General features: G+C 38.5%; 1 protein-coding gene across 1 annotated transcript in view; it reads left to right on the top strand.

Moving 5' to 3' along the window:
• Nucleotides 1-14570, top strand: part of lgr4 (leucine-rich repeat containing G protein-coupled receptor 4) — a 38401-nt gene that overhangs the window by 4955 nt on the left and 18876 nt on the right. The window contains exons 2-4 of the mRNA XM_067587383.1: nt 6724-6795; nt 13490-13561; nt 14439-14510. Coding sequence (XP_067443484.1) covers nt 6724-6795; nt 13490-13561; nt 14439-14510 — 216 coding nt within the window. The remainder of the gene's footprint in view (nt 1-6723; nt 6796-13489; nt 13562-14438; nt 14511-14570) is intronic.

The following is a 14570-nucleotide window of genomic DNA, read 5'->3' on the forward strand; positions in this document are numbered from 1 at the left end:
ACCATCTTAGTTTAATGTGTCATGCTAACATTTTCTAATTAGTGCTAAACACAGAGTACAGCTGAAGGGAATGTCATTAGTTTCGCAGGTATTTGATCATAAACTGAAGTATAGAGGAAATTAAATGATTGGATAACCAAAGTTATTACAGTTCATCCTGAGGGGGACAGGAGCTGTTGATGCATGTTCCAAATCTCATGGCAATCCATCCAATAGTTGTTGAGTGAACCTCATGGTGGCGCTAGAGGAAAAGTCAGTGGATCACCAAAGTCAGAAGGATTCATCCACTGGGGACCATGAATGTCTGGTAAATATTGAATGGCAATCCATTCAATAGTTGTTGAGATATTTCAGTCTGGACCAAAGTGGTTGACAGACTGACATTGCCATGCTGCTAACAAGTCTAAAAATGTGTAAATTGTTAAATCAGTAGGGAGACATGGGAAGCTCTTCCACACCTGGAAGTCTGGTTTCACTTGTTGTGGAAAGGGATAAAGCCAGAAGAAAAAGGTAAAGGAAGTGAACATATGATTTGCATTCCAACATATGTAAATCCTAATATAGAGATGCAAAATCCTTGCTAGTACTATAAAAAAGGTTGGAAATGGAATCAAATGTATACCACTATTACATGTAGACTCTGTATTTGGCACTTGAATGTAGCTGTAGTTGAAAGAATTGCCTTTATTTAAGTCTTTTCTCTATTAAAGGTTTGAATTCATTGCGGTATCACACTGTGTTTGGAAGCCTTTTTTATACAATTCAGAACAGGGTCATAATTAGAGGCAAGATTTCAGTATTAATAAAAGATAATTACATAATTGTAAATTGTTGTCTGAGGCTGTGTTTCCTTATTACTAGAATCCTGATATTAAAAATATTCAACCACACTTAGTGGAAGCTTTAGAGCTGTGTGCTGTAACGCTTTGTTGCCACTGACTGTGCAGTAAAAACAGCAGCTGCAGTCAACAGTGTCTGCGCTAGATCAACCCCGGTACTGAATGATGTGCACTCTGAAGTGTTTTGACAGAGCTCACAGCCCAATACATAGTGATGTACTTAAACTGTAAGTTAAAAATAGAAGCTAAAAAGACATTTTAGGTAGCACATAAAGCGGATAGTATAAACAGCAATATTCAGTAAAATCGAAACATCACACAAACTCGAAATCTGATGAAATGTGTCCAGTGTAGAGTCCATTAAAATACTTACGGCTTTGTAGCTGCTGGCTTCAACAGCAGGTAACAGAGGGTGATCAATGAGGAAGCAGCCTGTAAAACAAAATACATCATGGTCATCAGAAAAAAAAACACCTTTGCATGTAAATTTCTAATGCTCCAGAAACTGATATAACATTTATTTGCATTAATGCAGATAGGGCTGCAACTAACGATTGTTTTAGTATCGATTAATCTGTTGATTATTTTCTTGATTAATCGATTAGTCGTTTGGCCTATAAACTGTGAATGGTGAAAAATGTCGATCATCGTTTCCCAAAGTCCAAGATTGTTTTGTCTCGACCAACAGTCCACAATCCAAAGATATTTAGTTTACTGCCATAGAAGAGTGAATAAACAAGAAAATATTCATGTGTGAGAAGCTGGAGTCAGAGAATTTTGACATTTATTCTTCAAAAATGACTCATAATGATTAATCGATTATCAAAATAGTTGGCGATTCATTTTCTCGAGCGTGACAACCAATTGATAAATCAACTAATTGTTGCAGTTCTAAATGTAGACATGCTTTGCATAACTGTAAGACATTGAAAAAAAATAATGAGCAACTTCCATTTTTTCTTAAGAGCATGACATCATGAGTGTTTAAACAAAAGAGAAATTAAAAATAACAAAATGCTAATAAGAGTTTTAATTCCACATGGCTCTAGAAGCTGCTCCTCACTTCTTACCAGACCGACATGGTACGAACCAGTTGGCCAAGAGATCAATTCACCACTCGACCTAACTATCCTTATATCTGTCACAAACAAGCTGTGAAAACACAGACTTGAATGAAAGCATGTCTCTTGATAAATGCTGTCTAATGTCTCTGTGAGATGAGTGGCCTTTTCCATATGTTTCTCCTCTGTGTATTAGTGCTCCAGTAGCACAGTTACTATTTACAGTATCTAACTTGTAAAATTGTATTTTTTTTTCTGTGACCAGTGATGTTATCTACAGTCTGTACTACTCTTTTCTGATTGGCTGGCAAGGGATCATTAAAATCATGTAACACGACATGTTAAGCATTGATCCGGTCAACAGTTTCACCACCACCAGTGTGCAAGGTTATCAAACTGCAGGTAACCATAGCAACAGTAGCTCTACTTTGTGCTGTGTTACCAGTTAACTGACAATTATACATTAAATAATCATAAACAGCATGGACAGTATTCTAAATTTGATTGTATTGACAGTCACATATTGAAGTTGCTTATAATTGTGCTCTACATGTTGCATAAATATGGACAACATGGTTCTTGTTTGGAGTGTGTGGTCAGAGCATGCCATGTCTTTACCACGTTGTATACTTCTTGCAAATTTACTGTGTTGTTTGGTATTCCATCATATCTAACTACTGGAAAATTATTCACAGCCACCCACTGAGAAAAACCTCAGATGACAAGAATGTACAGTTTGTTTCACTTTTGCTTTCACAACGAGACATTTAGACTCAAAGAATACAAACCAACTGGTGATCTATCTCAGCAGGATATTCAGACATTAGAGCAAAAGAAAGGATTGGAAGTCATTTTAAGATTATTCAAGTGATACGGGTGCCCTCAATTGCAGTTTTCAAAATATTTTTAAACAGACACAATATCACTATATTGTAATACTCATGAACCTTTTTCATGTTTTGTTTTGCAGCACTGAATCACCCATTAATGGATATAATAGGCTTTTGTTACTCTGGTTTAATGTCAAAGTGAAAACAAATCTAAAACATTCCTTTCAAAATGCTGTTACTGTATGGTGTGGGAGGGCGTTAGATGGATGAATAGCAGTGTATGGTTACCACCAGGTATTATGTCGTGCGCTATGACTGAAATGTTGGATTTTAGTTTTATCAGGCGATGGGATCTTTGTTCAAGATATGCACCTTTTTTCCAGGAGTCTGTTTTGGCCACTCTGCCACACAGGCTTGATTCGTGAAGTGCTGCACTGATCATTGTCCTGTTGAAACCTTTCGTAGGAACCGATGAACTCTCTGGTTATGTCACAGCAGCTCCTGGCATCTTGGCTACTAGCTCAATCAAAGTCCTTTTCTGGTTGTTTGTTTTGGTCAGGTGACTAGCTCATGGAAGAGTTTGGGTAACCTATGTTTAATTTTCCCTAATTGTGAAAGCCTTTCGCTATTTAGCAACTTTTGTCGGGTGTTAAAGTCAGCTGTGCAACACTTACACTTGTATTTAGCATCGATTAAGCTCCTCTTAAGATCTAGTTTGTGTGGTAATCTAATGACTCGTAAATAGGGCTGAATGATTTTGAAAAAATGTCTAATTGTGATTATTTTGACTGATATAGCAATTGAGATATGATTTGCAATATTAGAGGGAATGATCATTTTTACATCATTATTCTCATTTTCACTGAAAAACATGATTATGGTGTGATTTTTTGGGGGGGAGGGATCTGTAGAATATGATGTGTAGGCCAGGACATCTCTGCAGCACGACAGTATTTAATTTAAAATGGTATTTTGATACACACATTTTGCCTTAAACAAATATTGCGCCTCCTGCGATTTGAAAAAAAAAATTGCAGTAGGCTATGTTGCAATTTCGATAACATTTCAATGAATTGTTCAGCTCTACTTATAAATCTGTACTTAGTAAGTTAGCGTAGATGTAGCATGTTTACTAACAGTTGGTGTCACAAGTTGCAGGTCTGTGCTTCATTTCTGTGTTTATATTCTTATTATATGTACTGTCTTTGTGGAGGATAATATGGGCAGGTTTTCTATGAAATCATGTCCAATAACCTGAACTAGTCACAAGTCAGGACCATCAAATTGTGCATTCATCTTGAGGACATTCCAGAAAAAATTGGAATTTATTGTCTGGAGATCAGTTACCAAAACAAAATCCTATTTCAGCTGATTTTTATGTCAAGTTGTACAAGGTTTCACAACAGTTCAGATGCATCAACTGGGTAGATTTACTTAGTTTCTTACTTAGAATGCTTAGTTGGTCTTTGCTTTAGGTAAAACATATGTATTATCCCATCTCATGCATTCCCTTCTCTTCTGGTCTCTTTTGGCATCGCTATCCATAACTTGGCACCATATACCTTCTGGCATACATCAGTGAGTTGATATTTGATTGATTTTAAACTTAGTAAAGGCTTCTTTAAATGAATTACACCATCACATACTAGAAGAGCTATAAAAATCAAGTGAAAATTCAGCAGATTAAGATTGATTATTTAGAGGTTGTCTTCCCAAGAAAAACTACTGTTGACTAGCAAATTTACTGCAGGGAAGGGAACAGTTTAAAATTTGATACTCTTTTAAGTTAAGAAATCTTGAGTGATTGTCTTTTGTTTATTGATTTAGGCAGCATTTCAATTCACAATAGTGCACAGCCTTTTTGTGTTTGTGTTATTTCCATGTTGGCTGACTAAAAACCTCAGATTGTATTTTTAAGGGGATTATATTTTGACTTTCAGAATATGTTCATGCTTCACCTTTTCAGCCATATTTTCCTTTCCTCAAAGCACGTCTGCTGCCTTTCTCAGATTCTCTGCTTCCTTTCTGCTAAGATGAAGCCAAATGGCACATGGGATAGAAATTTACTGATACCTGCTTGTAGAAGCGTTTAGGCTTGTCACCATTTATCACAGCTGCATTTTTAGTGTCCTCTTCAATCTATCTTAGCAGGGACAGGCCAGGACCTTGATGAGTAAAGCAGCCAGAAACAGAGGGAGGGAGGAAGTGTGATAGAGTCATGCAGGCCTCCCGTACTCCCCTGCCCTGCATGTGGTTCAGACCAGTAAACAGTCTGCGGAAGATTTAGTCAAACGTTTTAAAATGTGGTTAGGGATGTATCCATCTGACCACCAGCGGTGGCAGATCTGCAGCAGTGGTTGCAGAACGCCACCAGAGGTTTTTCAGCATAGGAAAGAATGATAAGAAGTGGGTGGATGTTGATGGAAGTGTTGTTGTAGCTGCACAGTCTATATAGTAATTGGATAACCAGGTAAGTGGAGATGGGACATAGGTCTCAGGGATGATGAGGGTTCTGTCAGGGCCCGCCTTTTAAGGCTTCTGTGTGTGTGTGTGTGTGTGTGTTTGTGTGTGTGTGTGTGTGTAGCTGGGACTGCAGAGGAAGGGCAATATGATCCTTGTAGGATTCAGGGGCCCACACACAAGGTCCTAGAGAGATCTGGCAGTGAAATTTAAGATGGCCAGTTGGAGAGTGAAAGGGGAGAGAGGGGTGAAGGGGGTGTTTCGTTTGTGAATCCCGGATGTTTTTCAGTCTTGATATGTGCCATGTCTTTACGTGTGGTATCTGGGGGGCTTTTCTTTGGAGCAGGTTAGTGGAGTCTGAATCAAGATTAATGTGCACTGCTAAGACCTGAGCCTTTTGTCCCTCTTTTACAGTGACAATCCCTTACTTTTGTAATAGTCTGTTAAAATACGGCACTGCATCTCTAAAGTTACTATATTTTTATATATTTTCTGTATGAATCACATACATATTGATGTGTTTTTTTAAAAAATCTTTATGATAAACACATATTTTCATATTAGCTTTGGTGGGGAAGCAAATCAAGTCCTGTGTGCATATTTTTCATGCTGCTACATGCCTATCTTTACTTGAAGTTGGTTTGAAAAATGAAGATCCCCGGGGCTAAAGAGAAGGGCTTTTTCAAGGCTTTTTTTTCTTTTTTTTTTCCTTTTTTTTTGAGGTTACACTCATGCAGGCACAGTCAAAGAAGAAAAACTGCCATAAGGGATAAGTGACACAACCACCCTATTGTTTGTATTTTTGGTTTACAATCAGAATCAAATCATGATCATATCTTAAATGCATGTTTTCTATAGTTTATTTCACAAAACAAGGCCTTATACACAGGTGATGTCATTTTGAGACATTTTGAGAAATTAGTAAAACTTCTATAAAATTCAATTTATAAAAATAGGACAAATTTAATTTGTACAACATGTTTTAAAACCAGGGTTACAAAGTGCTTCACAGTCACATAAAACATCTAAATAAATATTTTAGAACTGCATAGTTGATCAAAAGAAAATTTAATGAACTATTTTGTTGATCACTTAATCATTTAAGTCAAACATTTTCTGGTTCCAGCTTCTCAAATGTCAGATGTTTGCTGCTTTTCTTTGTTTTACTATATAGTAAATTGGATATTTTGGGGTTTTGGACTGTTGGTTGGAAAAAACAGTATGTTTGATCATGTCACTGTGTGCTCTAGGATAATGTGAGGGTATTTTTCACTGATTTCTGATGTTTTCTGACCAGATGATTAATTTATTAATACAAAAAAAAATCATCATCAATAGATTATCAAAATAATCATTAGTTGCAGCTCTAAAATATTTAAATCAAAAATAAGCAAAAATGGTTAAATTGATGATTTAAAGGTTTTTGCACCTTGTGAATACATATATTCTCCAGTTGAATTCAATTAGAAATATTCAAAAAGTATCAGGAAACTGGGATTTTACCGTATTTCTCACTGGTTTTTATTTCCACAGAGACCTGAGCATGAACAACATCACTGAGCTTCCAGCATATGTGTTCAAGAACTTCCCTTATCTGGAAGAACTGTGAGTACATGCCCCCTTTTTTCTCCTGTTAATGATGTATTCACTCTGTACAGTGTTGACATGAGGGCTGGGCTTTATGATATGCACCTGGATATTTGACTTTGTACTGCAGCTCACAGTGTAGGTGCATCACCATGTCCTTCTTCTGAGCTGTTGAAGATAAGCACAGTATTACGAGACATTAAGAATCACTCACCATTCATGAAATGAACAGCAGTTATAAAAGGTACAGTAAAGCTCAATTAAAAAGGTGAGGTGAGACAGCGTGTATTGAAGCTACAATCATGTGACATCCTGTGTGGATTTTTGCTTTTAAGGGATTATCAGGGTGGCAACAGCACATCTCCGCTCTGGGGCTTTGTTGAGTGGCGTACATCTAATCTTAGCGAGTGTTTGTTATTTCTTTACTCTTTAAATACTCCTCTGTCTGGCTCAGTGCTGCTGGGAGTCCGAGATAAAATCTGTCTACCTGATATCAGGTAACATGCAGCCCTGAGAATGCAAAATGACCAGCGAGTGAACACACTCCAGCGGTTCCAGCTCCACTTGGCCTTTGCAGGCATGTTTTTTCAGCGCTCATGCATCTTTCAGCCGACTGAGTCTTCACCCTCTTCTTTTCCATACACCACTCCAATCTGCTTTGTCGAAAGGCAATTTACTTTTCATCGTATTGTGTGGAGGAATGCAAGGCAGGAAGGAATAGGGCAAAACAAAGGTTTCCATGACAACAAGCCCAAAAAACCCACCCAGTCTTGCTGCTACTTATTTCTTGTCAGATCATCATAATGGTCGGACTGTCGTCCGGGTGTCTGTTTTTGAAGAAAGGTATTTTGATTGACATATACCCTTAGTTCATGTGTGTGTTTGTTTAACCTTTTTCTGGGAACAAATCTACAGGCTTGTCTCAATGAACTTTGGTGGATAACGTTTTCGCTCTAGGGCTGTAGCAGTGTCAGTGAACCAGAGCCCGGGCCCTCAGGGCAGAGAGGGAGAGAAAGAGTTGACAGAAAACGAGATCAGGGAGAGAAAAGAGGGCAGGCCATCCTCATACAGGACAGGAACTGACACAAGGAAGGAATATTCCCTCCTTCGTAGTCACGCAATTCTCCTCCGCTCTTTTTCTTTCTAGCCAAAGGCACAACAAAACTTAGCAGACGTGATGACAGGTATTCTCTGTCTCCTTTGTAGTTTGTTTATATTCTTGAAAATAGCCTGTGACTGATAGGCTCTTTACGTATCGCACATTTAATTGTGGCAGTGGCATCTGGACCAGTCTTCTGTAGTTGGTGTAGTCCATATGTTTTGCATTTTGTTGACAAAATGAAGTTAAAGTCCCAGTGAAATGAAAATTACATTTTTAATCGTGTGTCCCATTTATCTTTTGTTATATGCCAAATATATGTCAAAAAATCAGTATCAGATTATTTTTACATCAAAATCCCTGTTCCTTCTCTTCATGTAAAACTGTTTCAAACATTTGACTCATCCTGCACTCAGGGGCGTTTACAAAAGTTTATCCAATCAAGTATGACTTTGGGCAAGTAGCTAGCCACACTGGTCATATAAAACCGTACTTGACCATTTGTGGCTCGTAGTAGCTAACAGAGCAACATGGAGAGAGATAGGAAGAGGTGTGTGTTTGGATATAATTGGACAAAAACTTTTTCATTTCCAAAACAATGTGGTTTGAGTCGAATTCAGTCATCTCTCCCTCGTCCTCCTCTTGATCTAAGAATAGGTGACGGAGGTGTGCGTGGAGCCAACAGTCTTCTGTAGCTCCATTTCTCTCTGCAGCTTCGTATCGTACTTAACTCTGTAAGCCTTGCCCACTCTAATATTTCGTGTCATTGGGAAATACGTCACAGTCAGAAGCTAAAGACGCTTTAACTTCCATTTTATAAAGACTTTAATAAAGTAGATTTTTCAGATCTTGCTTATCTGAAACTGAAACAATTAATACAGCAATTCCTATTGTTTTTTAAGGGGCACTTCACAGATTTTACAACTCATCATGAGTGCTACTCAGCCCTTGAAAACAGCTGTATAATGTCTTCTGTAGCTCTGGAAGGAGATTTTCAACATTTGAAAAATAACCCTGATGATGTAATCAGTTATTATATTTTTTTAACAGAAAGCCTGCATTGCAAACTGGGGTTGTGAGGTTTTACAGATGTCTAGTGAAAAATGCTATCCAGTTGCATCATGGGAAATGTAGGATAAGGCATTCTTGGAGCTTGACTCATACCAGAGACTAAAAGTCAGGACATCTCTTCCTCTGTTGCTCTGATATTCTTTTCCTGATCTGTCTCTTACGAGTCCCCCAACTTTATGGCAATGCAATATTAAAGGTAAAGTTCCCCTTTAAATACACTAGGGTTTTAGGCTATATTCCCTCTTTTTGTGTTGATTGGTTGGTGAAGCATCTGCTTAAATGTCATGGGTTGTTGTAGTTATTTTGATTTTAAGGGAACACTTTTTTTGTGTCAGCAAGTATGCTGACAATGTGAACAAGATTAAGAATACAATCAATGTCAAATACAATCTAAAACTCCTATTTCCTTTTTGTATTTCCTTACCCTTGCATTGTCATTGCCAGTGTTGGGCAAGTTACTGAAAATTAGTTACTAGTTACAGTTACTAGTTACTTCTCTCAAAAAGTAATTGAATTACGTTGCCAATTACTGCATATAAAAAGTAATTGCTTACTAGGGAAAGTAACGTTTGCGTTACTTTTAACGCAAAAATGTAACTCGTCCCAAAATCCACTCGGTAAAGGGTCCATTTTTTCCATTCCCTACAACCCCCCATCAGTTCAATTCAATCCAGTTTCACAAACATAAAAGAAAGACAACTCAGATGTCCTCTCCGGGTTTTGCTGCAGATCCACAACTCAAACCAGGAATAGCATCGGCAGTTCAGTAACAGGTCTTATTTATTACAATATATAACGTTATAACTCCAGAGATAAGGCTTATGTTTTACCATGGGTTGGCTACAATGACGTGGACTTTACAACGCAGCTCTGAGACACGGTAAGGTCAGGTGATGTTGTATTTGTGTTGTTTGTGCGTTTGTCTGCTATCCTCTGCAGCTGTCTACTACATTCATGTTTGTATGACAAAAGTAACAAGTAACGAGTCCATTTAAATTTCAGTAAATGTAATTGTGTTATTTAATTTGAAAAAGTGATTAGTTACATTACTAGTTACCGCCAAAAGTAGTGGTATTACAGTACAGTACAGTTACTTTGTAATGCGTCATTCCCAACACCGCTAACATGCTAACATGAAAATAGGAAATTGAGTCACAGACTTATCATTACAGCTACCTGTACCAACAGTGGTTTGAAAAGGTGTGCATTTTACATGTGGATGCATGTTGGGGTGCTGGTTTGGGTTTTGTTACAGTAGTTTCCCAAACAGAACATTAACATTGAATTGTTATAGCAAAGTTTGAGACTCAAATACTTAAGTAAATACTTAATACTTTCCTGCTGTCATAGTGCACTGCAGGGCTCTTTGTGGACTTGCTATTGACTAAGGTAGACTTGTGGGAGTGGTGTTGCACAAGGAGAGGATTTAGCCTTTCCTCAGTGAGATTTAGCACATTCTTCTGGACTCATCGAAGCCTGGGGGGACGCGTACTGAATTTGCTGAAGATGCAAGAGGAGGAGAAGCTCTTCATGTTGCAAAACCTGGATGATTTGTCAAACCATGTTTGCATGAGGCGGTTCAGCCCAGTATCACACCAAAGCGTGTAATACAACCGCCGATACACTAGAGGATACCGTGTCTGTGTGACATTTTGCTTCGCCTAGGCATGAAAAGAACATGCGTGTATACTCCATGCCGACAACTCCATCTGACAGCCGTAGTTTAATTATGACCCCGAAAAGTGACGCAGTTCAGATGACGTCCATATAAGGTGACAAATTTCCATATTAGGAGGAGGCGAGTTGTGTGGATGGCTAGATAGATGGATTTTGATATTTATATTCAATATTTTGATAGATTTTGAATTTGTTGGTTTGTTGTTCATATGCATGTGACAACTTGACTTGTGGCGGTATTGTATACATAACTGTAACTGCAGATTATGGCCAAAAAGCTGTCACAAGACATCCGCTGGACGAATTGTGAGTCAGCAGAGTCACAAATGGTTGTATTGATTGGATTTGGTGGTTGTGACTTGTGGAATTCAGCTTTGGAAGTTATTCACTGGGTTTGTCTTGAGGCCAAGTCAAGCTGAATCGCCAGTGTTTTTATAAAGCTGGTTGGCATTCACATCCGAGTATGACAGCTTTGGTCGACCATAACAAATCAAACAGTAAGAAAGGTTTGTGATTGGACACATTTTTTTTTAATGTGGGTTCAGAGCAGCTGTAGGTCCCCTTATAATACCCTTAATAATGAGCCATATTGGTTTTTACAACACCTGGATAGATCCTTTTTTTGAAGATAATCACTTATTTATTTACTCATCACTATTTCAAAAGTATGTTCACATTCAAATGAAAGTAACAGCTCTGATAATGGGCATTCACTCATTAAAAATTACCAGACACATGCTCACGCACTCTCTTGTCAGGCTCCTGTCAGAAAAATTTTATTAGACTATCAGCTTTTTTTAAATTTGGGCTCAGGAGATGCTTTCTGTACATCAAGCATTTATTCAGGATTTGTTTCCTCTGTATTGCAAAACGTGCAACACAAGCCAGCACATAACTCCTGTACGTAACACTGTGTTTACTGAAAACAATTGTGGGACTGAATAAGACATAACTGTAAGACACACCATAGATTAATGGATAGAAACTCACTAGCCTAGCATAATTAAGGCTACCGACAACCCATGGCGCAATCACTATCTTAAATTAACAGAGTCCCTCTGTAACACAAGAGCCCCTCATCTAAGTTAGGAACAATAAGTTTGATGCTCGCTTAAGTAACTCCACGCAAATAGTTAAATAGTTCCACATTGTTGACATGATGATATGAATTGCCTCTAATTAATTCCCCCAGCGCCATAAATGGATAACACCCATCTACACACACATATTTTTGTAATAAGTAGCGGACATGAAGTGGAGGGTCTCAAATCAGGTAGATAGATGGATACATTTAATCTGTATCAGTCAATAAAAATACGCCTTGGTCAAGGTCCAATCTGATTTCTGATGTTGCACTTGACAAGCTGGAGAAACCTTATCAAAAAATAATTAACATCAAAGAATGAACTTTGGACTTCTCTTCAGTTCGCCAGCCCTCCCCCGCCATTTAACGGGTGCTGCAGACGGGAGACTGTCATGTCCTCACACAGACAGCTGCTCTGATGACTCTTCCCTGTCCTGTGCACAAGCATGAACGCTTCAACGCACATGAGCTTGAATACTTGATCTGAGCCACTTTCTTTTCTTTGTGCGTTGTGTGTTTGTACACCGGATGTTTTTTGAGTGCACACACAGAACGGACAACTAGCAGACCATGAGGAGAATTTGACAAAAAATGTATTGAACAATCTTTCTCCAGAATCACTGACTCTACCTTTAAAGCTAACATGGATGGAAAGTCCTTGAAATGCTCAGATTTTTTTATTTTTCATCTGAACATCTACAATTCCACAACAACTGGGCAAACTCCATATGCAAATAAAAAATTATGTGATATGATCAAAAGCTCCAGAACAGCTACTAAATGGACACTTTGGTTTTCTCAGCTTCTGTTTCCAAGGTTGAGAATAAAGTTTAAAGAGTAAATGTTTTTGAAGATGGCTCCATGACCTCAAAAAATGATGTGTAGGTCAGTGAATACAGTATACTCATAGAACAGGTAAACAAAATGCATATTTTATGTAGCTCGACGTCATTAGAGATGCAGCTATTTTCGCTTGTTGGCTCATGCTTTCGCTACAAAATAACTTAGAGTAGACTTGGTCTCTAATGCAGTGAATTTTATAACATACCTACTAACAAAATATCAGATTAAGGTTTACATGAAGGGCATGTAGTCATCTAAAACAGTCAGCCTTGATTCTCAGGCTCACACCCTGCAGCTCTTGTTGCAGGGAATTCAGCCTGGTCTGACTCACGTTGCAGAGTGATAAATCTGTTGCTAATCTCTCAGGCCAGATAGTATACTTGTGCTGCGTGTCCCAGTCAGCCTGTCCCATGCTTATTTACACCCCTATTTCCTATACACTTCCTGTTCACAACAGGAAAGGGAGGTGTCCCCTCACTCTCAAGTATTTCATGTGCAAACTGAAGTGACTCTCAGATGATAAAAGTTACAACGTAAGACTATTAAAAAAAAGGTTATATTTATATATTGCTTGTTTTAGGTTCAGATGAGTGACTTAGCTTTCACTCTCTCTAAAAGAAGCGCAGAATAGTGATGGTTTGGAGGCTCAGAGGGGGATTTAAGGAGGGAATATCCAGAACCAGTTCTAATCTCTCTTGTGGGTGATGGACGAAGTGACAACAGGCCATGACACAGACACATGTCTTTGACACCCCAGGCTCCATGTTCAGCTTGATAGCTGGAACTTAATCTGAGGTGCTGGATGTGAAAAAGTTCTTAACACTATGCAATCCCTTTTCTTTCTGAAATAAAACATAGTCTGTGGTTGTGTTTATGCTGAAAACGTGATCTTCTGTAGCCTTTTCTTAAATGTAAGTTTGACTCTTTCTGTCACACAGACGACTTGCGGGGAATGACCTGTCCTTCATCCACCCTGAAGCCCTGTCTGGACTGCATCAGCTCAAAGTCTTGTAAGCATATACCCCTCACCTCTGCCATCACCACCACCACTGTCAACACACACACACAGACACAGACGCAAACACACATACTATGACTGTGCGAAGTTTCCGCACACTTGGGGAGAGAGTAAATATTTTAGTTCGTGGTAACATTGTGGCGCTGTCAGTTACTGCCACCCTAAATATAGTTATTCGATTTACATCCACTTGAAAATCGGCTAAATGCACTTTTCCATCCCTGCCCCAACTGTCGGTGAAAAAGGTCCAACAGAGCATTGCATACAAACGGTGTGTAAAAATTAGTTCTGCATAATTTACTTCAGGCAGCACACCCTAGTACGCTTGCACAAACTCAGATGCACTGGGTGACACACAAAGCGCCGCCCTGTTGATTCTGATCTGAGCCAAAAGTTCAAAGTCCTGTTGATCTACAGGTGAGGTCTTGGATACAACATGGTTGAAAGGAGGAGGCATTATATATTCTTATCTAATCAAGTGGTTCATTCACACTGTGACTTGCAACTACACAAATCAAAACAAGTTTAAGTATTTTGACTACATGCAGATCAAACAAACCACGTTCGTAGATTTGCTTACATTAATTAGTATAATTAAAACGTTTGATACCTTCACAAGCCTATTGATGTTTATGGTTTGAAAAGAAGAATTGGGAAATCTTGCCACGAGGCCAGTGTCTCTTCCAAAAAAAAATTATAACCAACTGTGGATCCACATAAACAACACACAGAGGGGACCCTCAGAAATCTCACTAACATGTCTGCATTTAATGTATCTGTGGATATGTGTTTTTTTTTTTAGATTCACGATGCAAGAAAAAGCTGTCGTGAGTTGAGTTTAAAAACATAATTTTGCATTTTACCTTCAGGATGCTTCAGAATAATCAACTGAAGACTGTGCCCAGTGCAGCCCTGAAGATGCTTCATGCTCTCCAGTCTCTGTAAGTCATCTAACACACACGCACACACACGTTGCAGGGTATTGTCTGCACAAAGAGTCT

This window comes from Thunnus thynnus, chromosome 1 (genome assembly GCF_963924715.1).
Source record: "Thunnus thynnus chromosome 1, fThuThy2.1, whole genome shotgun sequence".
NCBI lineage: Eukaryota > Metazoa > Chordata > Actinopteri > Scombriformes > Scombridae > Thunnus > Thunnus thynnus.